We start from the raw sequence: 25,711 nt of genomic DNA, 5'->3' as shown, positions 1-25,711 counted from the left end.
CTCAGCCTCCCGAAGTGCTGGGATTACAGGCGTGAGCCACGGCACCTGGCCTCACTTTTTTCTTAAGGAAACATTATTTATTTTTTTCTGCTCAGTCCTTTGACTGTTTTTCTATTGGACTCTTGCTTTTTTCTTCTTAATCTCTAAAAGTTCTTATTATATATTAGAGAGATTAGCTTTTTCCATAATACAAGTTGGAAATATTTTCCCCATTTTAACCTATGGCACTATGCTTTTCTCCATGGAAAAGTTTATTATTTTTGTATAGTTGAATTTATCAATCTTATTTTTATGCCTTCTAGATTTTAAGTTTCATTAGAACTTTTACAAATTAAGTATTTTATCTGTTCTGTGTTCTTTTGAGAAACAATACAGTAGATATAAACATGAGTGGTAAACTGATTCATAATTTTAAGTTTGTAAAAGAACCAGAAATTTCTGTAAGAAGTTGTATTAAACTGGCCGGGCGCAGTGGCTCATGCCTGTAATCCCAGTGCTTTGGGAGGCCGGGGCAGGTGGATCACGAGGTCAGGAGATCGAGACCATCCTGGCTAACACAGTGAAGCCCCATCTCTACTAAAAATACAAAAAAAAAATTAGCCAGGCGTGGTGGCAGACGCCTGTAGTCCCAGCCACTCGGGAGGCTGAGGCAGGAGAATGGCATGAACCCGGGAGGCGGAGCCGAGATCGCACCACTGCACTCTAGCCTGGGCAACAGAGCGAGACTCCGTCCCAAAAAAAAAAAAAAAAGTTGTATAAAACTATATGAAACAATATTTATCCTAACTGAAAATCAAAATAGAGTTGGCCCTGGAACAATGTGGGTTTGAACTGTGCAGGTCCACTTATATGCAGGCTATCTCGTGTTTCTGCCACCCCTGAGACCAACCTCTCCTATTCCTCCTCCTCCTCAGCCTACTCTACATGAAGATGATGAGGATGAAGGTCTTTATGATAATCTACTTCCACTTAATGAATAGTATACATATTTTCTCTTACAATTTTCTTAATAAATTTGCTTTTCTCTAGCTTGCTTTATTATAATGATACAGTATATAATACATATAACAGACAAAATCTGTGGTAATCAACTGTTGATGTTATTGGTAAGTCTTCCAGTCAACAGCAGACTATTTGTAGTTAAGTTTTGGGGAAGCCAAAAGTTACACATGGGTTTTCAACTATGCAGGGAGCTGGGGCCCCTAACCTTTGCATTGTTCAAGGGTCAACTGTATAAAAAATTAAAGCAAGCTTCATACATCATTTTATACTTACTAATGAGTATACAAAATTTAAATTAAAACATTCAACACTGGCAAGATTATTTTGAAACTGATACCTTCGCACTGTTAGTGGCATTACACAAATGTATCATTTATTAGGAATTTTTACTCCTAAAAGAATAAAAAGGATTATTCTCTTCAAACTAACCTCATTACTGGCAATTGATTCTTCAATTGGAAAAATGCATACGCATTAACATGTACACTACAATGTTAACAGTGAGTTATCAAAACCTTAGAAACAATCTAAATGTCAAATAATTAGAAAACAGCTAAGTGAAGTTACAGCACATCCACTGGATGAAATGACACACAGCCATTAAAATCCATAGTTCTGACTTTCAGTTATAGCCAACATGGAATAACAGGGACCAGATTTACTCTGCCAGCTAAAATAACCAGAAAACCAGACATAATATATGAAACAACAGTTTTCAAGACACTGGACATCAGGCAACAAAGAGCAAGGATCCCTGAGAGGCAGAAAAAAAAATAAGGTGAGCCTTACAATTGTCCGAGGTTAGTGCCTAAAGAAAGTTAACAGACACTAATGAGGGGTGTGGGCACCAAAGCAAAACCCAGTGGTCTCCCTCAGTTAAAGAGATGGAGCTGGTATTCTGAAGAGGGCAAGGCAGCTAGAGTTCCTAGGCAAAGTACCAAAGGGAAGAGAGCTACAGAGAAAAAGCTGAAAGATCTGCATCAGTGCTGATGGATATGTGCATGTAAGGAGACCACACGAAGCTGGAGGAAGAACCATGTGAAAAGATTGGTGGAAATAAGCCCCACAGCTCACACAGGACTAGGAAGAGTATTTGCTCCTATAATTCAGTGGGAAACCTCATAATTAACGCAGTACTAAGCAGGATAAACAGAAGTGGTTTTGCCTCAGTAATGAAGCAGAATCAGCCCTAGACTAAATGCTATTCAGGTCCTGCCTTAAAAGCTTAAAAGCAAGACCCAGAAGGATCAAACTATGTCAACATAACTCAAACATACTAGTACAAACCTCATCAATAGAAATCCAAAAATATCCAATAACCCACAAAGTAGGATTTAAAACTTCTGGCATCTAATAAAAATTTATAAGGCATAACAAAATACAGAAAATAAAAGAGGGAAAAATATCAAAACTGAGAAATTACCCATATGACAGAATTAGTAGACAAGGACATTAGCAGTTATTACAACTGTATTCTATTTGTTCAAAAAAGTAAAGATTGAGCATCTTATGTAGAGTTATGAAAGATATATAAAAGAAATAAATGGAACTTCCAGAAATAAAAACTACAATGTCTAAAACGAAAAACACACTGGATCAAGTTAATGGCAAATTAGACTTCACAGAAGAAATGTGAACTTGAAGAGTAACAGAAGTTACTCAAAATTAAACATGGAGAATAAAGAGTAATTTTTAAAAATTAACAGCCAGCCAGGCGTGCTGGCTCACACTTACAATCCCAGAACTTTGGGAGGCTGAGGTGGGTGGATCACTTGAGGCCAGGACTTTGAGACCAGCGTGGCCAAGAGGGTAAAATCCCGTCTCTACTAAAAATACAAAAGTTAGCCAGGCATGGTGGCACACGCCTGTAGTCCCAGCTACTCGGGAGGCTGAGGCATGAGAACTGCTTGAACTCCGGAGGCAGAGATTGCCATGAGCCGAGATCATACCACTCACTGCACTCCAGACTGGGTGATACAGCAAGACTCTGTCTCAAACAAAGTAAAGTTAAATTAAAATTTTAAAAATAAATAAATAAATAAAAAAATCAACAGCCAATCAGTGAGATGTGAAATAACACCAAGCAGCCGAATATACATAAAATTGGAGGACCTGAATGAGAAGAGAGAAAGAGGAAGACAGAAAAAAAATTCGAAGAAACGATGGCCAAAAATTTTCCAAATTTGAAGAAAACTATAAAAGCACAGACCCAAAAAGCTCAAAAAATCCCAAGTACACCAAGGCACAATATAAAAACCAGAGATAAAGAGAAAAACATTACAAGCGACCAGAGATTAGAAAAAGACATATACAGAAGACATTACATACAAAGAAAAGGATGACAGCAGATTTTTCAGGAAAAACAATGCAAGTCAGAGGACAAGGAATATCCTTAGAAGTAAAAAGGGAGGAAAACTATCGCCCAAAATCCTTGCCCAGTTAAATTATCATTCAAGCTGCAAGGCAAATTAAAGACTTTCAGACACACAAAAGCTAAAAATATTTGTCACTAGCACACTCGTATTATAAGAAATGCAAAAGGAAATCCTTCAAGCAGAAATTAAATCAGATTGAAATGCAAATTTACATAAATGAAGAACACCAGAAATGGTAATTATATAGGTAAATATAAAGACTTTTTTTACTATTAAGTCTCTTTGAAAGATAATCAACTGTTCAAAGCAAAATGAGTAACAGTGAATTGTGGGATTTATAACATTAGTAGAAGCAAAACATGTGACGACAATGGCACAAAATGAGAGAAATGGAAATATACTGAAGTGTTACAATATCACTACAAGGGAGACTGACGGAAAATATCAAGACAGTAAATTTAAACATAAATACATCAATAATCAAGTTAAATATAAATTATCAAAACAACTTAATTAAAAGAGAATGGCAGATTAGATAAAAAGCAAGATCCAACTATATGCACTAATTACTATAGCACGATATAAAGAAATTAAAAGTAAAAGGATGGGAAAAGATTTTCCATGCTGACTAATTAATAGGAATCTGGAGTAGCTATATTAATAATATCTCATTGCAGGGCAGAGAATATTACCAGGGAAAAAGAAGGCTATTTCATAAGGATAAAGAGTCAGTTTACAAAGAGGATAGAATAATTCTAAGTGTTTATGTACCTAATAACAGAACATCATAATAAATAAAGCAAAAATTGATAGAACTATTAGGAGAAATAGGCAAATTGGCAGTTATAGCCAAAGAACTCAATATTCCTCTCAATAACTGACAGAGTAAGTAGACCAGAAAATCAGTAAGGATATGAAAGATCCGACTACCTATTAACTGACATGAACTAATAATTTATAGAATATTCCACCTAAGAATAGTAGAATACACATTCTTTTCAAGTGTACACAGAACTTTTACTAAGATAAACCACATTCTGGGCTACAAGACAAGTTTAAAAAAATAAAAGGATTCAAGTCATATACAATATGTTCTCTTGCTACAGTAAAATTTAAATCAGTAACATTAAGATAACTAAAAAATCCACAGATATTTCAAAAGAAATAGCACATATCTAAATAACCTGTAAGTCAAAGAAAAAAAATAAAAGCATATTAGAAGGTATTCAGAACTGAATGAACATGGAGGTATAACATGTCAAAATTTCAGGGATGAATTAGAGGAAAACTGATAGCAATTAAATGCCTATATCAGAAAAAAAAAGATGACCTCATCCTCCACCTTAAGAAACTAGAAAAAGAACAAATGAAACCCAAAGTAAGCAGACTAAGAGAAAATATATACAAGGCACGTATTTCATAAAGAACTTAAATACTTGAATCAGTGACATGCAAAGAACTTTCAAAACTCATTAAGACAAGCCATTAAAAACTGGAAAAAAGATTTAAACAGACACATAACCAAAGAAGATATGTAGATGGCAAATAAGTACAAGAAAGGACACTAAACATCATTAGTAATTAGAGAAATGCAAATTAAAACCACATTGAAATACCACTACATACCTACTGGAATGGCTAAAATTAAAAAGACTGACAATAGCAACTGTTAAGAGAGGATGTGGGGAAATTGGGGAAATTCTCTCATATACAGCTAGTAAGGATGTAAACTGGTATAGCCACGTTGGGAAACAGTTTGGCAGTTTCTTTAAAAGCTTAACATACACCTACTATATGACTAGTCATTCTAGCTGGTAGTTATCCAAGAGAAAAAAAGCATATGATGTCACTAGAAAGATACCAATAAACTGGGAGCTCATGGTCTATCAGGGAATTTTAAAAGGCAAATCATTAGTTAGTATACTAATTAGTGCTAACAGTACTAGAAAAGCAATAGAAGGGAATGATAATTTAGATTTAAGCAGCCAGGGGAAACTTTCTTTAGAAAATGAGGTATAATCTGAAGCCTAAATAGCAATTAGCCAAGGGCCAACAATGTGAAAATAATACGGTATGAAAGCCCACAGGTAAAAGATAGTAGCCTAGTAGAGGAAATCAAAGAAGTTACAATATGTCTTCAGCATAGTGAAATGAGGCTTGTAAGGTAAGCTAGGGGCAAGTCATGCAGGGCATTTAAGCCATGTTAAGGAGTTGTGGACTTCATTCTAATAGCAATGCAGACGCACTGAATTAAAGCAAGACGCTGACAAAATCAAAACTGAATTCTTGAAGGAAAACACTGAAACTGTAATGTAGAGTGAAACATGGATTATAGGAAGCAAGATGAAAAATAGGGAGCCTACATAAGAGGCTATGATGTATGTCCAGGCAAGAAACTGAAAGTAATAAATGGGGATGAGAAAAATGGAAACAGTCACAAGGAATTTAGGAGGCTGAATCAACATAATTAAATGTATAACTGATGTGGGAAGTGAGGGAGAGGTATGAGGATGCCCAATTTATGCCTTGGGCCACTGGGAGATCACACTAATTTTCTTCTATATTACTTGCCATTGTATGTAGGTCCACTGTCCACACTTCCTCCGTATCCTTTAGTCTCACAATTTGGGGGAGCCCAGCCATTTTCACAGTGACAATTCTTATTGCTATTACATACCTTCAAAACAATCAAAATACCACTTTTGTTAATTGTGAATGTTGCTCTATATCATCAACTCAAGAATGGAAACCAAGAGAAAGGACTAAATTCATACAAGCTTACTGACACTGTTTAAGAATGAAAATTTTATCAGGAATCTAAATTCCCCAACATCTGAAAATCCTGGGAATTCTCATCTAGTCCTCTCTAAGATTTCTCATTATTTAGCAGTACTTTCAGGAACAAGCCAAAAGAAAACATTACCTACCCCATGTCCATGACACTTTTTCTGAACATCACAGTCATAATTCAGGACAGAAGCATCTACACACTGGAAGTTCCTACAGATCTGAAAAAAAAAAATGAACTAAGTAAAGAAAGATTGAGCACAGTAATTAAAAAGTACCCAGAAAAAAGACCTGGGTACAGATTATTTCATTGCAGAATTCTTTCAAACTTTCAAGGAACCATTAATTCCCATATTATATTTTTAAAAATGCAGAAAAATAAGTGGCAAATTAATTGATACAAAAGTAATTATCAAAAAACACAAAGATGACATAAAGACCAAAAACAAAGATAAAACTATTATCTATCCTTCCATGTGAATATTGATGTGAAGATCCTAAATAAAATATTCACAAATAGACTTTTTCAAATCAAAAGTAACTAGATAGAGTTAACCCCAGGACTATAAGGAAGTTTCAAGGATAGAAGATCTATTTCTATTACACTTCTCATCAAGTGTTGTTACTATGACAGATATCAAAAGGATAATATTTAAAACTCATTTTAATTTTTAAAATTCTTTCAAAAATAAAAGGGTACTTTGTTGACAAGATAAAATCTGTTTTCTAGTACCATGATTAGATATTTCTATTAAAAGCATTATTGAAAGTAAGTTATAATCTTACATGGTTCAAGAAATTCTAGTTCATATGATGAGATATGAAACAGAAATGAATCCTAACTACTAAGAGATAAAAACCATTACCTCAGAAAAAAATATTAAACCTAAGATCTAAAGAAATCAGCTCAACACATTTTAGAAATTTTTTAGTTGACATCTTTGTGAAAACTGCTCTGTTGTAATGTTAGAGGAAAAAAAGATGACTAACGTTTTAAAAGACTGTTGAGTGCTATTTTAAAATTTTATTAGGTAACTAACCAACTGATATTGTGTACAGGATCAGAATATTTAAATGTTCAAATGAAATAAAGAACAATTAGAGAACAAACCTACAACGAAATATCAATAGCCTTACCACTCTAAAAAATACACAGGTTTAAACAGAATTGTACTTTTAAAGTCAAAAGATTTCCAAACACTGTTTCCTCCAATTTTCCATTAATTTTTAAATAGGACATATACTCATATGATTTAAAATTCCAAAATTACAGAAGATTCTACAGTAAGTCACTCCTCATCTGTCCTCCAGCCATGCACTACTCCTGAATAAAGATTTCAAAATACTTTTTTCTTACATCCGTAAGTCTTTAGAGGAGATATTTACCAAGAGTTTCCCTACCAGTTAAAAGAAGATTTTCCTACCAATAATTGATTCACAGTGGACACCTGAAGTGTTAAATAAGATGAAATGTGTTAATAACTGGCAGATTTACTTTAAGGGGCAGGAAAATCCCAAGTCCTCCAGAGAAAGGGTGTTCTGATTGGCAGTGTTTACCTTGTGGAATGGGAAAAATCAAACTGAAAGGAATACACCCAAAAACTCTTACAGTGGGGACCGGGTGCAGTGGCTCATGCCTGTAATCCCAGCACTTTGGGAGGCCGAGGTGGGTGAATCATCTGAGGCCAGGAGTTCAAGACCAGCCTGGCCAACATGGTGAAACCCCACCTCCACTAAAATCACAAAAATTAGCCGGGCATGGTGGTGCAAGCCTGTAATCCAGGCTACTTGGGAGGCAGGAGAATCGTTTGAACCCAGGAGGCGGAGGCTGCAGTGAGCCAAGATCTGTACTCCACTGCAAGCCAGCCTGGGTCAAAGAGCGAGACCCTGCCTCAAAAAAAAAAAAAACTCTCACAGTGGGAAGGTAAGACCATCCTCTCACATACTACTACCACTCCCCCTACCACCCATGGCCACCATCAACAACCACCACACATCAAGTAGAGCATGGTTGACTATAGGACTTCTGGTTTACTGATTTCAGGATGCAAGTGGGGAGCAAAATTGAACTACCTGGGACAATAAAAATGAAGGTGAGGAGTTCTTCTTTTCCACCTTTTCCCCTACCCCACGTTTAGCTTGTCCTGGAAATAAATGTTGAATAAATATATAAAGAATACAGATCTGAAGAAGTACCAAGTTGTCAGTCTGCTCAAACTGTCCAGTCTAGGCTTTGGTACATACCAGAAGGGATAGGATCCTATCTGCCATGTGAAAACTCAGGTGTTAGACTCATAGATTAAATCAATAGTTACAAAGTTACAGCTGTACAGAACGTGTGGTATATGGTTTCAATGGTGTGTCAGTTTGGGTCAAGGTGTATCAGTCCAGATACACACACCAACCACTTGCTATCCTTTCTTGTACATAAGTATTATTGTCATAACTAGAAAACTATGCAGTTAGCAATAAAATCCAGAAAGACAAAAGGTCTTAAAAATACATTGATATATGTTAGTAACAACCTGGAATCTAAAGCCAAATATTTTTCCTACCAAATAAAAACTGGGACATGGGGGTTTGGAAGTAATAGTGGTATAGCTTACACTGAAACAATCAGTAGATACTATTTTTAATCATCACAACTTTGAGAAAAATATAGATTTTTTTTGTTATTAAGTAAACAAGCAGAATAGAAAGACATACAACTACCAAAGAGTATGTGCACACACACAGACACCCCACACAAATACATAATCTGTGTAATACTGCAAGAGAGAAAGAGTAGAAAATATCAAGCAAATATTTAACAGCAGCAATAAGGTCAGAGAAATAGGATGAAATGTTAATAAATTGTGCCAATAAAAGCCAGATATTTATATTATACTGAGATACAAAAAGCTTTTCTAAACATGACATGAAACCAAGACAAAACAGATAAGACTGATATAATTTCATGATATTTTAAGGCCGGACGCCATGGCTCACGCCTGTAATCCCAACACTTTTGGAGGCCAAGGCAGGCAGATCACTTGAGGTTAGGAATTCGAGACTAGTCCGGCCAACATGGTGAAACCCTGTTTCTACTAAAAACACACAAATTAGCCAGACATGGTGGCAGACGCCTGTAATCCCAGCTACTGGGGAGGCTGAGGCACAAGAATCACTTGAGCCTGGGAGGCGGAGGTTCCACTGAGATTGCACCACTGTACTCCAGCCTGGGTGACAGAGTGAGGCTCCAAAAAAAAAAAAAAAAAAAAAAAAAATTCATGATATTTTAAAATAGACTTATGTCAAATTGTTGATCATATTTACACAGATGTAACTGACTGACAGTTAATATTCTTCACATACGAGAAGCCTCAAAAAATGGCAAGCTAATAGAAAAACAAAAAGATATCAATATGAACTTTTCAGAAAAAAATACATGGATCTAATAAAGACATGGAAAGATGCCCAGCTAGGTGCAGTGGCTCACACCTGTAATCCCAGTACTTTGGGAGGCTGAGGAGGGAGAATCGCTGGAGCCCAGGAGCTGAAGACCAGCCTAGGCAACATAGCGAGATCCTGTCTCTACAGAAAAATAAAAAAAAATTAGCCAGGCATGCTGGTTACACCTGTGGTGCCAGCTAGCAGTAAGCTGAGGTGGCAGAAAGGGTGTATTCTGGTCTGCCCTTTCAACCATGCAGTTAAACTTCGCAGGTAAGGCTGGACAGGTAAGTTTAATTGTGTAGGGCAGCATTAGGAAGCCCATTTTTGCTATGTACTTAAGTCATGTTATATGCTTTCTTCCTAATAAAAATGATCCTTTGATCTCCAATTGTTTAGCCTCCCCTGTTTTCTCTCACCTCGTCTGCAATATGCCCAGTGAACAGTGAGATGTTGTGGACTCATTCAATAACACCCCAATATTAATTATGTAAATATTAAGCACTTATTTTGAAAAGGTACAGCAGGGAAACTGGGATTTGCATAAGAAAATTGAATTCTTTTTTTTTTTTTTTTTTATTATACTTTAGGTTTTAGGGTACATGTGCACAATGTGCAGGTTTGTTACATATGTATCCATGTGCCATGTTGTTTTGCTGCACCCATTAACTCGTCATTTAGCATTAGGTATATCTCCTAATGCTGTCCCTCCCCCCTCCCCCCACCCCACAACAGTCCCCGGAGTGTGATGTTCCCCTTCCTGTGTCCATGAGTTCTCATTGTTCAATTCCCACCTATGAGTGAGAACATGCGGTGTTTGGTTTTTTGTCCTTGCGATAGTTTACTGAGAATGATGGTTTCCAGTTTCATCCATGTCCCTACAAAGGACATGAACTCATCATTTTTTATGGCTTCATAGTATTCCATGGTGTATATGTGCCACATTTTCTTAATCCAGTCTATCGTTGTTGGACATTTGGGTTGGTTCCAACTCTTTGCTATTGTGAATAGTGCCGCAATAAACATACGTGTGTGTGTGTCTTTATAGCAGCATGATTTATAGTCCTTTGGGTATATACCCAGTAATGGGATGGCTGGGTCAAATGGTATTTCTAGTTCTAGATCCCTGAGGAATCGCCACACTGACTTCCGCAATGGTTGAACTAGTTTACAGTCCCACCAACAGTGTAAAAGTGTTCCTATTTCTCCACATCCTCTCCAGCACCTGTTGAATTCTTATCTATCAAAAATAAAATTAGTGGATAATGTCTAAAATAGATAAATCTAGAAATAGCATACTATTTTATTTTATTTTACTTTATTTTTAGATGGGAGTCTCACTTTGTTGCCCAGGCTGGAGTACAGTGGCACAATCTCAGCTCACTGCAACCTGTGCCTCCCAGGTTCAAGCGATTCTCTTGTCTCAGCCTCCTGAGTAGTTAGGACTACAGGCATGCACCACCACACTGGCTAGTTTTTGTATTTTCTGTAGAGATGAGGTTTCACCATGTTGGTCAGGCTAGTCTTGAACTCCTGACTTCAAGTGATCTGCCCACCTCAGTCTCCCAAAGTGCTGGGATTACAGGCATGAGCCACCATGCCTGGCCCTAATTTAAGATAGGGAGGTAATTAACAGAAGTAACCACAGTTGCTTCTAGGCATCTAGACTGGCAGATTAGATAAGAGCATGTCAGAGAGTTGTTTTTGTCATGAGCCTTTCAGCACAATTTTTTTTTTTTTTTTTTTGAGACAGAGTCTTCCTCTGCTGCCTAGGCTGGGATATAGATTGTTACCACCTTATTGAAAGGGAAATTGCACTTTCTATCAAAAATTTAAATGTATATATCTCTTATCATTGTTCATAACAGCTGTAACAATCAAGTTTATTTAGTTGCAAGGACAGGCCCAGAAATATATGGGTCTTCTTGTAAAGAGAAGTGAGAAACAGAATTGGAACTGAAAACTTGGGAGAAAGTGAAGTAACCTGAAGGCCCACCCACCTGTCTTTTTCACGGGCTAATCAGTCAATCATATATTCTCCTTCTCTCTCTCCTCTGAGTTGGTTTCTTCAGCTTACTCAACAATCCTGCTCCCTCATATCTCTTATATATGGCTTAAGGCTGCCACATCCCTTCTACCCCAGCTCCTACTTCATAGCATCTCCCAAAGAATTCTTACAGTTTCTGCCCACACTCTTAATTACCCTCCTTAATTTTATATTCTCCAAAAAGACGAATTTGGCCCAGGGCATTTTCTCATATGAAACCACTAGTAATAAGTCATGGGCTGACTGACTCTGGCCTTGTATCTAATCCAAACAGCAGAGCTCGGGTGGTCAGGAACATGGGCAGGACAAGCTCCGTGACATTTCTAGTACATAGACACACACAGACACACACCCTGAAATTCAGGACATGGCCAAAGTGTCCCAATAATAGCAAACTGGCTAATAAATTGTAGCATATCAGTAGGGGAGGGAACAATGCACAGTATATTGCAAAATGGAAAACACTGGTTATCTGACCCCAGTAAAGAAATGTGGATGACAGAATTACAGTTCTTAATTTTCTTTTGGTGGCTTTGTATTTTCTAAAATTTCTCTAATGAATTTAGATTACTTTTACAATCAGAAAAGAGCAACCACTTACTATGTATAATAATTTTTTTAATTTTTTTCATTTTACTTTGTAAATAAAAAATATTTTGATTACCTTTCCAGCACCACATTTTGTGCCTTCGTTAACCATCCCAGGATCTGGAACATCTGATCCTAGCTGGAAATCCACACCCCAACATTTGGTGCCTCGACTAGGCGTTTGAATAACAGCAGGCACAATTCCAAATACAGGTATCTCTTGTACATTCTCACACTGAAGCTTTCCACACAAAGCATTCCTATAAAGACAGAGAAATAATGCAACATAAAATGCATCCAGTATACATAACAAAAGAAAAAATTTATATATTTGCATATGGACAGAGTTTGCTGCTATGGAGGGAATCTCAACAGAGAAAGTGTATGAGAGCAAGAGAGGTCAAAGTAGCTCTCTTTAAATACGGCAGAAAAGGGGAAAAAAGAGTTAAGTGGATGCTAAGATGCAAATTAGGGTACCAGCTGGTGCTGATGCTTCTTGTTTTACCACACTTAATCTTCTTCACTGTCTGTCTAGAGCTCAATAGTCTAATAAAGTTGTTTCTAAGTATAATTTTATAAATTCTATTATACAGAAAATAATATAGCAATATCAAAATTCAATTATGTCTTCTTACAGAGTTATGATAAAGAAGTTATCTATAATGCAAAATAACTAAGAAAGGATTCCACCCCTCTTTGCCTGGCTAACTCTTGGTTACTTATTTAAAGAATCGATTCATTAACTCATTAATTCATTAATTAAATATCGGAATTCTATGAAGGCTTCCCTGACCATAATTCTCATTGCCAAGGCTGTGTGAATTAAATGCCCTTCCTATATCCTTTTATAACACTCTAGGTATTTCCAACAATAACTCTTATGATGCTATACTGAGATTTCCTGTTTAACTGACTGTCATCTGATCCAAGCACCTACTCTGTATCTGAATCTTCTCTATGATATCACTGCCCAGTCATCATAGGATATATTTTCCCAATATCTCTAACTTACACCCTCCTGAAACTGTCCATTCTAGTTCCCATCACGTTCTTTTGCTTATTAGGTAAAAATCTACCTCTGTAAAGCATTTATCCTCATTGGTCCCAGATCTTCCCCGTGAGACTACACAGATATCTTTTCCTTCTTTCACACAGCAGCTATTTTAGGACAATTATTATGCAGCTCCTAAATACTTACTTCACCAGGTCACTATCCTACAATCACTTTTCATGCAACAAGGACGCTCCCTCCTAAATATGTTCCAGTTTGCCTCACTGCCTCTTGAAGCATAGTGCTCAGAATGGAGCATGAAATTTCAGTGACAGCCTGGTGAGCAAAGAAAAAAATGGAGCTCTTGTTTATTCTAGATACTGTACTTCTATTAAGTTCAAGATCACAATAGCTTTTATAACTACATTATATTATTGATGTCCTTGAATATATCACTAACTAAAACTCCTAATTTTTGCTGTGCTGCTATTAAGTCTTCATCTTCCCTTCATCCTGCATTTAAGAATTAACAATTTTGTCCCAACTTTACATTTATTCTTATGTCATGATTTATTTGCTAGCTGACCTGACACAAGTGCTTACATCTTCTGAGCTTCAGTTTCTTCAGCTGAAAAAAATGAGATAAATGATGCCTATCTCACATAATTAGCTGAAATTAGATATGAAAACCTCAAAAACAAAGTGTAGCATAAAGTAGACCTCAGTTAAGATCTGTTGGGGCCTACCAAAATTCACATTGCTATGATATACTCAGTATTTCATACATAGGCTTGGTGATACATTAAAGAGTAAAGGAAAATACTCTTAGAATATAAAAAGCTGTTACAAATCATTAAGACAAAGAAAATCACTTCAACAGAAAAATTAGCAAAGATGTAAACAGGCAGCTCATAAAATAAGAAATGTAAACAGCCAACAAAACTAAGAAGAGATGTTCACTGTTGAATAATACTAACAGAAACAAAATTCAGTTACAACCCTCACTAAAATAATTGCTTCAGGCAAGGATCATCCATAAAGTGAAACACTGGTCGGGAACTGGATATTCATATGGCACAAAATCATCACTCCACATATTACCTGACAGCTGCAATTTTAAAAAGCATAACTCCACAATAGCAAGATCTGGTCATTGCCACTACGTATCACTAATATTAATAAGACTACCCAGCACTAAGTGACTCCTTGATATAATGCATTGCTTATGAACATTCTCGCCAAAAATATTTAACCTGAATTCAATTAAGATTTTGGGCTTAGGGCCAGGTGCAGTGGCTCATGCCTGTAATCCCAGCACTTTGGGAGGCTAAGGCAAGCAGATCATTTGAGGTCAGGAGTTTGAGACCAGCCTGGCCAACATAGGGAAACCCCCATCTCTACTGAAAATACAAAAATTAGCCAGGCGTGATGGTGCACACCTGTAGTCCTAGCTATTCCAGAGGCTGAGGCACGAGAATCACTTGAATCTGGGAGGTGGAGGTTGCAGTGAGCTGAGATCATGCCACTGCACTCCAGCCTGAGCGAGAGAGTGAGGCTCTACTCAAAAAAAAAAAAAAAGATTTTGGGCTTAACTTCTGATTTAAATAAAATTCAGATGATAGAGACATAAGTTAAGCAACACCAAGAGGAAACTAAAACAAATCCAGAACATGAGCCCACTGGCCCAGCCATTTCCATAAGTCAATGTCACTGAAAAAGAAAAAAAATCAGTCTAAAAGGTATTCTGGATTAAAAGTGACTTAAGTGAAATAACAACTAAATGCAATGTCTGATCCTTGATTGAGTCCTGATGTTGAAAAATGCCGGCTATAAAAGACAATTTGAGGACATTTATGAAAATACTAATATTGATCAGATACTAGATGATATTAGGAAATCATTCATTTTGTTAAGTGTGATGTGATCATGTGAATGGCCTTATTTGTTGAAGATGGATGCTGAGGAATTTAGGAGTAAAGCATCATGTCTATAATTTACTTAAAATGGTTCAGCAAAATCTTGATGAAGCAAATAATGATAAGGCATTAATAATGTCTTGGTCTGGGATATACTGGTGTTCATCACACTATTATTTCTACTCCTCTGTATATTTCGAATTTCTCTTTTATAATGCTTGAAAAAATGACATTGTCTATGTACTAAAAGATAACCCTTTTAGTGAAAGCAAACATGTGGCTTATATTTATAAATGTATATACACATAAAAAAGAAATACAACAAAAACTTAAGGAAGTATCTCCGGATGGTAGGACCATGTGTGAATACTTTCTTTAAATGTTTCTAGATGTTTTTGGTAGTTTCAATGGGTAGAAAGACTTTTCTAGATTTTACACATTCTCCAAGGAGGATGACAATAAAAATAGTGATGATGATGATGAATGTGACAATGAACCAGATATTCCTATTAGTACTAACACCCATTAACTCATTCAGTTCAAAACAACACTTGGAAACAGGTGCCATTATTATCTCCATTTTACAGAACAGAAAAATGAGGTATGTATGTGAAGTAACTTGTCCAAAGACTCAGAGATGTTAAGTGATTGAACCAGGATTCAAATCCAAAGAGTCTAACTTCAAATGTATATTTTTAATGACTATATTGTTTGTATACCACTATTATATAAAATGCTTCCTAAATGAATTACTCAGTAATTTTTAAGTTTGATAAGTATAGTTGCTATGTTCAACAAGATATTCATAAAAATATGAAACCAGACAAGGCTAAAGAATATGGTATATGTCTAGCAAATTCTTTCCAAGTCTGCATTAATCCACTTATCCCTAGATTTTAAATCAGTTCATTCAATTGGTTATATTAATTCTCCATCCATTCATTCTTCATCCATATCATCTGTACCTTCATTCACTCAATGTTTAATAGTCATTTATTATGTTTCCTCCTAGTATTATGCCAAATGCAAGATAAAATGTGTCACTGAACCTTACAGTTCAGTGAGGAACAGCGATAACAAAAGAGCTACATAATTAATGAAACTGACAAATACTTCAAAAGAATATTCCAGAAATGAAAATAATTTGCTAATGATAAATTTGCTAATGCCCTCCAAGTCAGCAGGAGGGCATACCAATCCTAAATGTGTATGTACCTAGTAACAAATTTAAAACATACACAGCAAAAATTTACATATCTAAAAAGATAAATAGACAAATCCACAATCATAACTGGAGACTTCAACACACCTCTCTCAGAAATTGAAGGAACAGATATAATACACATACACCATAGATATGAAATATTTGAATAAGACTATTAACTTGACATTTATAGAATAACATCTCTAACAACTGCAGCATATACTTTTTCTTTCAATTACACATGGAACATTTGCCCATATAGACCATATATTGGTCTGGTATTAAGAGGGTGACCCACATATTAGTCTGTATGGATGAATGTTCCAAGTGTAATTGAATAATGAACATCTCAACTTCCAAAGAAGTGAAATCATATAGAATGTGTTCTCAATGGAATTGAACTAGACATCAAAACCAAATAGATAACCAGTATATTCCCAACTACTTGAGAATTAAGCAACAGGCTTTCAATAACACAAGAGTCAAAGGAAAAAAATCGGTGTAAATTAGGAAATACTATGAACTAAAAAATAATGAAAACATATCAAATTCTATGAAAAAGAAGCAAACAGCATCAAGAACACCTGTCAGAGGGAGAGCTGGTCCTGTTGAGGAAGTGGAAGAAGTCTTCCGTAAGGAAACCACATTTCACCTGAGATCTGGAGGACGAAGAACTGAGCAGGCTGAGAGGGGGAGAGCATGCTGAGCAGAGGGAACAGCAGGTGCAGAGCCCTGTGGCTGCAGGCCACATGCAGGCCAGCAGGGCTGGAGCTTCTCACAGAGGAGGCAAATGAAGCCACGGAAGTAAACGAAATCACATGGGGTCGGGGGAGAAGAAGAACATCCTACACAATCACCAAAAAAAAGGTTTCTTCAAGAAGGAGAAAATGGCCAGCATAATTGAATGCTACTGACAGGTAAAGTACTATAGCATGAAGACCTAAAAACGACTGTCAGATTGAGTGACATGGGGGTCTTTGTTGCTATTTCTTCTTAGCAAGCACTGTTTCACTGTAGTTGCTTAGCCTAACTGGTAGCATAGGAGGTAGAATGGGTAGAAGCAATGATAATATTATAGAATAATTCCAATTATGTAAAATGTTAGTGTGAAGAAGAAAATAATTTCACTGATATTAGTGAACATATATGGATTGAGATTATAGATGACTTTTTCCTCCTTTGTAATGTTTTATTATTAATGTTTTACAAAAAGCAAATGTTAATTGTAGAAATATAAAATATTTTAATTCATCATCTTGAAATTATACAAAGCTAGAAGAAAATAATGAAGTTCAGAGTTTATTCTGCAGGTACCTTTATCTAGGGACTTAGTAACATAATCTTTTATGGAAAGGAAAATGAAATTGGTGTTTAGTTGGGGTTCCTATTATAAATCAAGGATAAAATAAGAGTCTAAAAACCACTACATTGTAGTTGACGTCTAAAGGGACAAATTATGTTACCAGTTCTTTTCCTAACACCAGAGTCTCTCTGAAGCTTTGCATTGTAAAATGTTTGAAAAGTTAGGTATTTAAGGGGGAGAAAATCAGCGGTCACAGGCAGCAGTTGTAAAAGACACTAGAGATGGCCGGGCACAGTGGCTCACGCCTGTAATCCCAACACTTTGGGAGGCTGAAGTGAGCGGATCACAAGGTCAGGAGATCAAGACCATCCTGGCCAACATGGTGAAACCCCATCTCTACTAAAATACAAAAAATTAGCTGGGCATGGTGGCACACGCCTGTAGTCCCAGCTACTCAGGAGGCTGAGGCAGGGGAATCGCTTGAACCTGGGAGGCGGAGGGTGCAGAGAGCCGAGATCGCGCCACTGCACTCCAGCCTGGCAACAGAGCAAGACTCCGTCTCAAAAAAAAAAAAAAAAGATACTAGAGATGACAGATCTTATAATCTTTCATATTCCATTATGACCGCACCTCCACTTACCCAGTGGCACACTTCTTGTATTCATTGCCAGAGAAACCACAATTGCCAAATCTGTCACCTTTAGAATTCACTTCAATGAAACAATCTTTGGGGGCAGCCTTGGCTTCTGTAACATTAAACATTTAAAAAAAGAAAAAAAAAGTTATGGCAATTTAGCTTTTGAAATAAAAGTATTCCCTACAACAGTCTAAACACCTGGATGAACGGCCTCAATACCCCTCAACACCACGGAAAACCTTTCCTGCCTCACACATGATACATTTTTGTTGCACATTTCATATGTAATGACAAAATGTAAAAATAAATCTTAAGTTGTACTTAAAAGTTAGCCTGGGTTCAAACACTCAAGCCCTAAAAGAAAAACTATTAAATAATAAATTATAAATAAATTAAAAACCATGCACAGTATAGTACCATTTGCAGCATGTTCATTCTCATTGCTCTCACATATAAATCAACTGCACCACTGGTTAGATCAGCTAGGAAGGGTTGGAGAAAACACTGCCAGCTAATACTTTTGTTTTTTTCATTTATCATATACAGATGCTTGGTTTAGATGTCCCTGCTAATTAAATACATTGACAAACACTAACGACAGATGACAAATAACAATCTATTCTTGCTTTCCTTTTTTTTTTTTAAGAGACAGGATCTCGCTCTGTCACCCAGGCTGGAGTGCAGTGGCACGTTCATAGCCTACTGTAACCTTGAACTCTTGGACTCAAGCAATCCTCCCACCTCAGCCTCCCAAACGGCTAGAACTACAGGTCCATGCCACCATGCTTGGCTAATTTTTGTTTTTATTTTTGTAGAGATGGGGTCTTGCTATGTTGCCTACACTGCAAAATGCACATTTTTAAATAATAAAAATATGTTTTGTGGCTATTAAATTGGCAAAGTTTTAAAAATGGAAATACTTGATGTTGGAAACATTTGAAGGAATGAACAGTCACTTATAGCAAATGAAGGTAAAAAGTGGTATAGTATTTCTGGAGATTATGTGGAAATGTCTTAGAAGCCTTTAATACAGGAATCCTGCTTCTGGAAATTTATCTAGAAGGATAAATGGAGGCCACAACTAAACTATACAGATGTTTACTGCTAACACTGTTGACTGTTTAAATAAATTATAGTATATCATTAACACAATGTTGTAGAAAAACGCTTAACATGGAAAAGTATTCACAATTTAGTGTTAGTATTGAAAACGGGCAGTTACATTTTAGCCTTTTTTTTTTTTTTTTTGAGACAGTCTCATTCTGTTGCCCAGGCTAGAATGCAGTGGCAAGGTCATAGCTCACTGCAGCCTTAACCTCACAGGCTAAAGTGATCCTCCTGCCTTAGCCTCCTAAGTAGCTGGAAATGCAGGCATGCACCACCACACCTAATTTTTTTTTTTTTTTTTTTTTTTTTTAGTGAGACGAGGTCTTGCTATGCAGCCCAGGCTGAAAGGGGGCAGGTTTTAAAGCAGTATGTCAATATGATACCATTTTTGTATATTATACACTCATATGCATAAAAAATAAGTGAAAGATATTCATGAAATTTTCAACAGTTACTTATCCAGAATATTGACAGTAGAGGAAATATTTATTTTCTACCTTTTGCTTATTTGTATATTCAATATTTCAATATGTCCTACTTCCATTTAAGTAGTAAACCAATGTTTTTCTTTTAACAATGTCTTTGATAAATTCTAGCAGTAAGTCTTCATCAGCTCACCATGCACATGGTGGCTGAGATCATGGTTTTGCTGCTTTCTGTTGTGTGACCTCAGGCAAACCATTTAGCTCTCTGAGCCCTGCCTTCCTCATAAGGTTTTTTAAGGGCCAAATTTGATAGTAAGCGTCAGTATCTTCTCTTATGTTAGCTCTCAAGTTCTTCACTTATTTGATAAATATGATTTGGTGTTTACTAAAAATAGAAGGAATTTGAGAATGCATGAGCTAGTGAAGGACTTTTAAATCCTTATTCTCCACATGTTCAAATGTTCAAAGGAATGAAAACTAGACCTGTAACACCAGAATTGACTTATCTTTAAAATCAGAAGCCATTAACAAACTTCAGGTAAAAAGTCTGAATACATGCATGTATTTTCCCTCCCTCCTAAAATCCCACAGAAGCAAAGAAAGTAGTTTTTTTTTTTTTAATTCATAAACCCATAGACAACGGAACTGGGAAAGGAGACTGCACAAAACTTAGAAGCCAAAAAGAAATTGGTGAAGTAATAAACGACTCAATGTGTCTCAGAAAACTGAATCTTAAGGTGGCAACAGAAAAAACTGAGATCAACCCTTTTTACACCATAGAATTCCTCCGAGATAAGAAACTGGTAGTAATAGGTACCTCTGGCTATAGAGAATAAGGAGGGGCAGGTGGCAGGAATAAAGAGGAAAAATCTAAAATCTGTTTAAGAAGCAGTTTGGCCCACAAGTCACCTACCATCTTTGTGAAGCCAAGTGACTGTCTCTTCTCTACCCTGGCAAAAGACTGGAGGTTTATTTTCTGAAGAGAGTAAAACACAAAGTTCCAGGACTCAAGAGATACCAGGCACAGTAACGGGCACAGAAACTGTTCTAAAAACAAGGGGATGAACTGAGCATTTACCTACCTCATACTGAGGTCCCGGCCTTATTCTCCCTCACCTCCTGTTTCCCTCCCAGAATGCTGACAGTTAGGTCTTTTTTATTTTTTTTTTTTGAGGAGAAGTTTCACTCTTGTCACTCAGGCTGGAGTGCAATGTCGTGATCTTGGCTCACTACAACCTCTGCTTTCCGGGTTCAAGTGATTCTCCTGCCTCAGCCTCCCGAGTAGCTGGGATTACAGGTGCCCACCACCATGCCAAGCTAATTTTTGTATTTTTAGTAGAGACAAGGTTTCACCATGTTGGCCAGGCTGGTCTCGAACTCCTGACCTCACACAATCCACCTGCCTTGGCCTCCCAAAGTGCTGGGATTAGAGGTGTGAGCCACCATACCCGACTGACAGCTAGGACTTGGCCTTCCAGGATGCAGATAAATAAGGTCTTCACAAGGAAATCTTAACAAGCTCAAGAGGAAAAAAACCTAAAGATGTGGATTTTCCATTTCCCTAATTAAAAAGTTCAGCCGTATCATCCTATAGGAAAGCTTTCAGTTAGCAAGCCTCCCCCATGAGCCGAGAGTGACCTCTCTGCTCCTTATTCCCCTCCCTTGAACCAGGGACTATGGGAGAGCTGAGGAACATGGCTAATGTGAAAGACAGAAATTCAAACAAAGAAAAAAGGTAATATGAAACAGAGGTTACGCAGAAGAAAGAAAACTTTTTAAACAACATAGGCAAATCAATAAACGTAATCCAGCATATAAACAGAACCAAAGACAAAAACCACATGGTTATCTCAATAGATGGGGAAAAGGCCTTTGACAAAATTCAACAGCGCTTCATGCTAAAAACTCTCAATAAACTAGGTATTGATGTAAAATATCTCAAAATTAACAAGAGCTATTTGTGACAAACCCACAGCCAATATCATACTGAATGGGCAAAAACTGGAAGCACTCCCTCTGAAAACTGGCACAAGACAGGGATGCCCTCTGTCAACACTCCTATTCAACACACTGTTGGAAGTTCTGGCCAGGGCAAAATAAAGTGTATTCAATTAGGAATAGAGGAAGTCAAATTGTCCCTGTTTGCAGATGACATGACTGCACATCTACAAAACCCCATTGTCTCAGCCCAAAATCTCCTTAAGCTGATAAGCAACTTCAGCAAAGTCTCAGGATACAAAATCAATGTGCAAAAATCAAAAGCATTCTTATACACCAATAACAGACAGAGAGCCAAACCGTAAGTGAATTCCCACTTACAATTGCTTCAAAGAGAATAAAATACCTAGGAATCCAACTTACAAGGGACATGAAGGACCTCTTCAAGGAGAACTACAAACCACTGCTCAAGGAAATAAAAGAGGACACAAACAAATGGAAGAACATTCCATGCTCATGGATAGGAAGAATCAATTATCGTGAAAATGGCCATACTGCCCAAGGTAATTTATAGATTCAATGCCATCCCCATCAAGCTACCAATGACTTTCTTCATAGAACTGGAAAAAAACTACTTTAAAGTTCATATGGAACCAAAAAAGAGCTCGCATTGCCAAGTCAATCCTAAATAAAAAGAACAAAGCTGGAGGCATCATGCTACCTGACTTCAAACTATACTACAAGCCTACAGTAACCAAAACAGCATGGTACTGGTACCAAAACAGATATATAGACCAATGAAACAGAACAGAGGCCTCAGAAATAATACCACACATCTACAACCATCTTATCTTTGACAAATCTGACAAAAACAAGAAATGGGGAAAGGATTCCCTATTTAATAAATAGTGCTGGGAAAACTGGCTAGCGATACATAGAAAGCTGAAACTGGATCCCCTCCTTACACCTTATACAAAAATTAATTCAAGATGGATTAAAGACTGAAATGTCTGACCTAAAACTATACAAACCCTAGAAGAAACCCTAGGCAATACCATTCAGGACATAGGCATGGGCAAGGACTTCATGTCTAAAACACCAAAAGCAATAGCAACAAAAGCCAAAATTGACAAATAGGATTTAATTAAACTAAAGAGCTTCTGCACAGCAAAAGAAACTACCATCAGAGTGAACAGGTAACCCACAGAATGGGAGAAAATTTTTGCAATCTACTCATCTAACAAAGGACTAATATCCAGAATCTACAAAGAACTCAAACAAATTTACAAGAAAAAAACAAACAACCCCATAAAAAAGTGGGCAAAGGAGATGAACAGACACTTCTCAAAAGAAGACATTTATGCAGCCATCAGACACATGAAAAAATGCTCATCATCACTGGCCATTAGAGAAATGCAAATCAAAACCACAGTGAGATACCATCTCACACGAGTTAGAATGGCAATCATTAAAAAGTCAGGAAACAACAGGTGCTGGAGAGGATGTGGAGAAATAAGAACACTGTTACACTGTTGGTTGGACTGTAAACTAGTTCAACCATTGTGGAAGACAGTGTGGCGATTCCTCAAGGATCTAGAACTAGAAATACCATTTGACCCAGCCATCCCATTACTGGTATATACCCAAAGGATTATAAATCATGCTGCTATAAAAACATATGCACACATATGTTTATTGCGGCACTATTCACAATAGCAAAGACTTGGAACCAACCCAAATGTCCATCAATGATAGACTGGATTAAGAAAACGTAGCACATATACACCATGGAATACTATGCAGCCTTAAAAAAGGATGAGTTCATGTCCTTCGTAGGGACATGGATGAAGCTGGAAACCATCATTCTCAGCAAACTGTCACAAGGACAAAAAACCAAACACCGCATGTTCTCATTCATAGGTGGGAATTGAACAATGAGAACACCTGGACACAGGAAAGGGAACATCACACACCGGGGCCTGTCGTGGGGTGGGGGGAGTGGGGAGGGATAGCATTAGGAGATATACCTAATGTAAATGACGAGTTAATTGGTGCAGCATACCAACATGGCACATGTATACATATGTGACAAACCTGCAAATTGTGCACATGTACCCTAGAACTTAAAATATAATTTAAAAAAAAAGAAAAAAATTATCATTAACACACTGACGAACATGAGAGAAGATGTTTCATGCATGGAATAAAAACAGATTATGTCTTTTTTTTATTTTTATTTTTATTTTTTTGAGATGTAGCCTCGCACTGTCGCCCAGACTCGAGTGCAGTGGCGCGATCTCGGCTCACTGCAAACTCCGCCTCCTGGGTTCACGCCATTCTCCTGCCTCAGCCTCCCGAGTGGCTGGGACTACAGGCCCCTGCCACCACACCAGCTAATTTTTTTATTTGGTGTTTTTAGTAGAGACAGGGTTTCACCATGTTAGCCAGGATGGTCTCAGTCTCCTGACCTTGTGATCCGCCCGCCTCAGCCTCCCAAAGAGCTGGGATTACAGGTGTGAGCCACCGTGCCTGGCCAAGAACAGATTATTTCTTAAAAAGAAGTGGGAAAAAAACTCAGAGAATACAAAACAGTTTCTGAAAACTAAAATCATAGTGCCTGAAATGAAAACCACAATAAAAGAGTTAGAAGATCAAGTTGAAGAAGTTGCTTAGAAAGTAGGTCAAAAAAAAAAAAAAAAACCACACAGATAAAAAGACAGGAAAGACAAGAAAATCCAGGAAATTCAAAATCCAAGGAAATCTAGTAAATCCAATATCCAAATAATATGTGATCCAGGAAAAGAAATCACACCAAAAAAATGAAAGGGAAGAAATTTCCAGAACTAAAAAAAATGAGTTCCCAGATTGAATGTACCCACCAATTACATAGCACGGTGAATAAAAACAAACCCACATCAAGGCATATCACCTTGAAGAGGTCATTCTCCAAGCTTTTTCAGAGGGTGTGAGGGAAAAGCTAGGTATAAAAATCAGAATGGCTTCAGACTTTTCAACAGCAACTCTGTAAACTGGAAGACAATAAAGCAATGGCTTCAAAACTGTGACAGAAAATGATTTCCATCCCCATCAATCAAGTATTTAGTCCAAATAAAACCATTTTCACACTTGGAGGATCTCAAAAAATTTACTTCTAATTCATCTTATCTAAGGAAACTACTGAAAGGAAAGCTCCATGAAAGGAGGAAATAAACGAAGAAAGAGGGTAATATGGGAAATGTAAACAGGAGACTCAAAAGGGAGAGAGCCAATGATTCACCTTCAGATCATGGTGAAAGATCTCAGGATAAATACTGATTACACTATTGACAATCCTGGTTCTCAGGCCTTCAAACTTGGACTGGAACTAAACCATCATCTCTCCTGTGTCTCCAGCTTGCCAAATCATCCTACAAATCTGGGATTTTCAGTTGCTTACCATAATCACATGAGCCAATTGCTTATAATAAATGAATAAACATATATGTAATATGTAGATATCCAATTGATATTGTTTCTCTGCAGTCTAACTAATTCAGATTTTGGACCAACATCTGGAACAGAACTTTGAGAATGAGTTTTCTGAATTGATTCCAAGGTTTCTAGAAAGTGCTATCTAATCTGATTAGATTTTTAAAGACACTTATGACTCTATTTCCAAAAGTTAACATAGCACTGATAGTTCATGGCATGATATGGTAATTGCAGTACAGAAACATATCACCACTAGAGACTCCTAATCAGACATTTACAAGAAGCAAGGATCTGGGTGACTATGTATATGATACCTTCAAACTTTTTTCTCATACTAACAGTATGAGATCACCTGGTTGCTCCTTATTTTACTGGACAAAATAGGGAGAGAAGATGATAAGAGCAGGGATTCCTAGTTCAAGCACCATATAAGTGACCTGAAATTTTCTGTGTGTGCCCTAAAGGACAGCCATATCGCCGGTAGTTGCAGA

The 25,711-nt window shown here is 37.0% G+C and overlaps 1 protein-coding gene across 1 annotated transcript in view; it reads right to left on the bottom strand.

Annotated features, from left to right (window-relative positions):
* Positions 1 to 25,711, bottom strand: part of ADAM9 (ADAM metallopeptidase domain 9) — a 110,782-nt gene that overhangs the window by 16,602 nt on the left and 68,469 nt on the right. Inside the window, exons 15-18 of the mRNA XM_032144303.2 lie at positions 18,283 to 18,388; positions 12,305 to 12,488; positions 6,305 to 6,385; positions 5,949 to 6,054 (exon numbers count right to left, since the gene is read on the bottom strand). Coding sequence (XP_032000194.1) covers positions 5,949 to 6,054; positions 6,305 to 6,385; positions 12,305 to 12,488; positions 18,283 to 18,388 — 477 coding nt within the window. The remainder of the gene's footprint in view (positions 1 to 5,948; positions 6,055 to 6,304; positions 6,386 to 12,304; positions 12,489 to 18,282; positions 18,389 to 25,711) is intronic.

This window comes from Hylobates moloch, unplaced genomic scaffold, assembly GCF_009828535.3.
Source record: "Hylobates moloch isolate HMO894 unplaced genomic scaffold, HMol_V3 SCAFFOLD_22, whole genome shotgun sequence".
NCBI lineage: Eukaryota > Metazoa > Chordata > Mammalia > Primates > Hylobatidae > Hylobates > Hylobates moloch.
The sequence above is the reverse complement of the archived record's forward strand: the minus strand, read 5'-3'. Positions and strand labels throughout refer to the sequence as shown.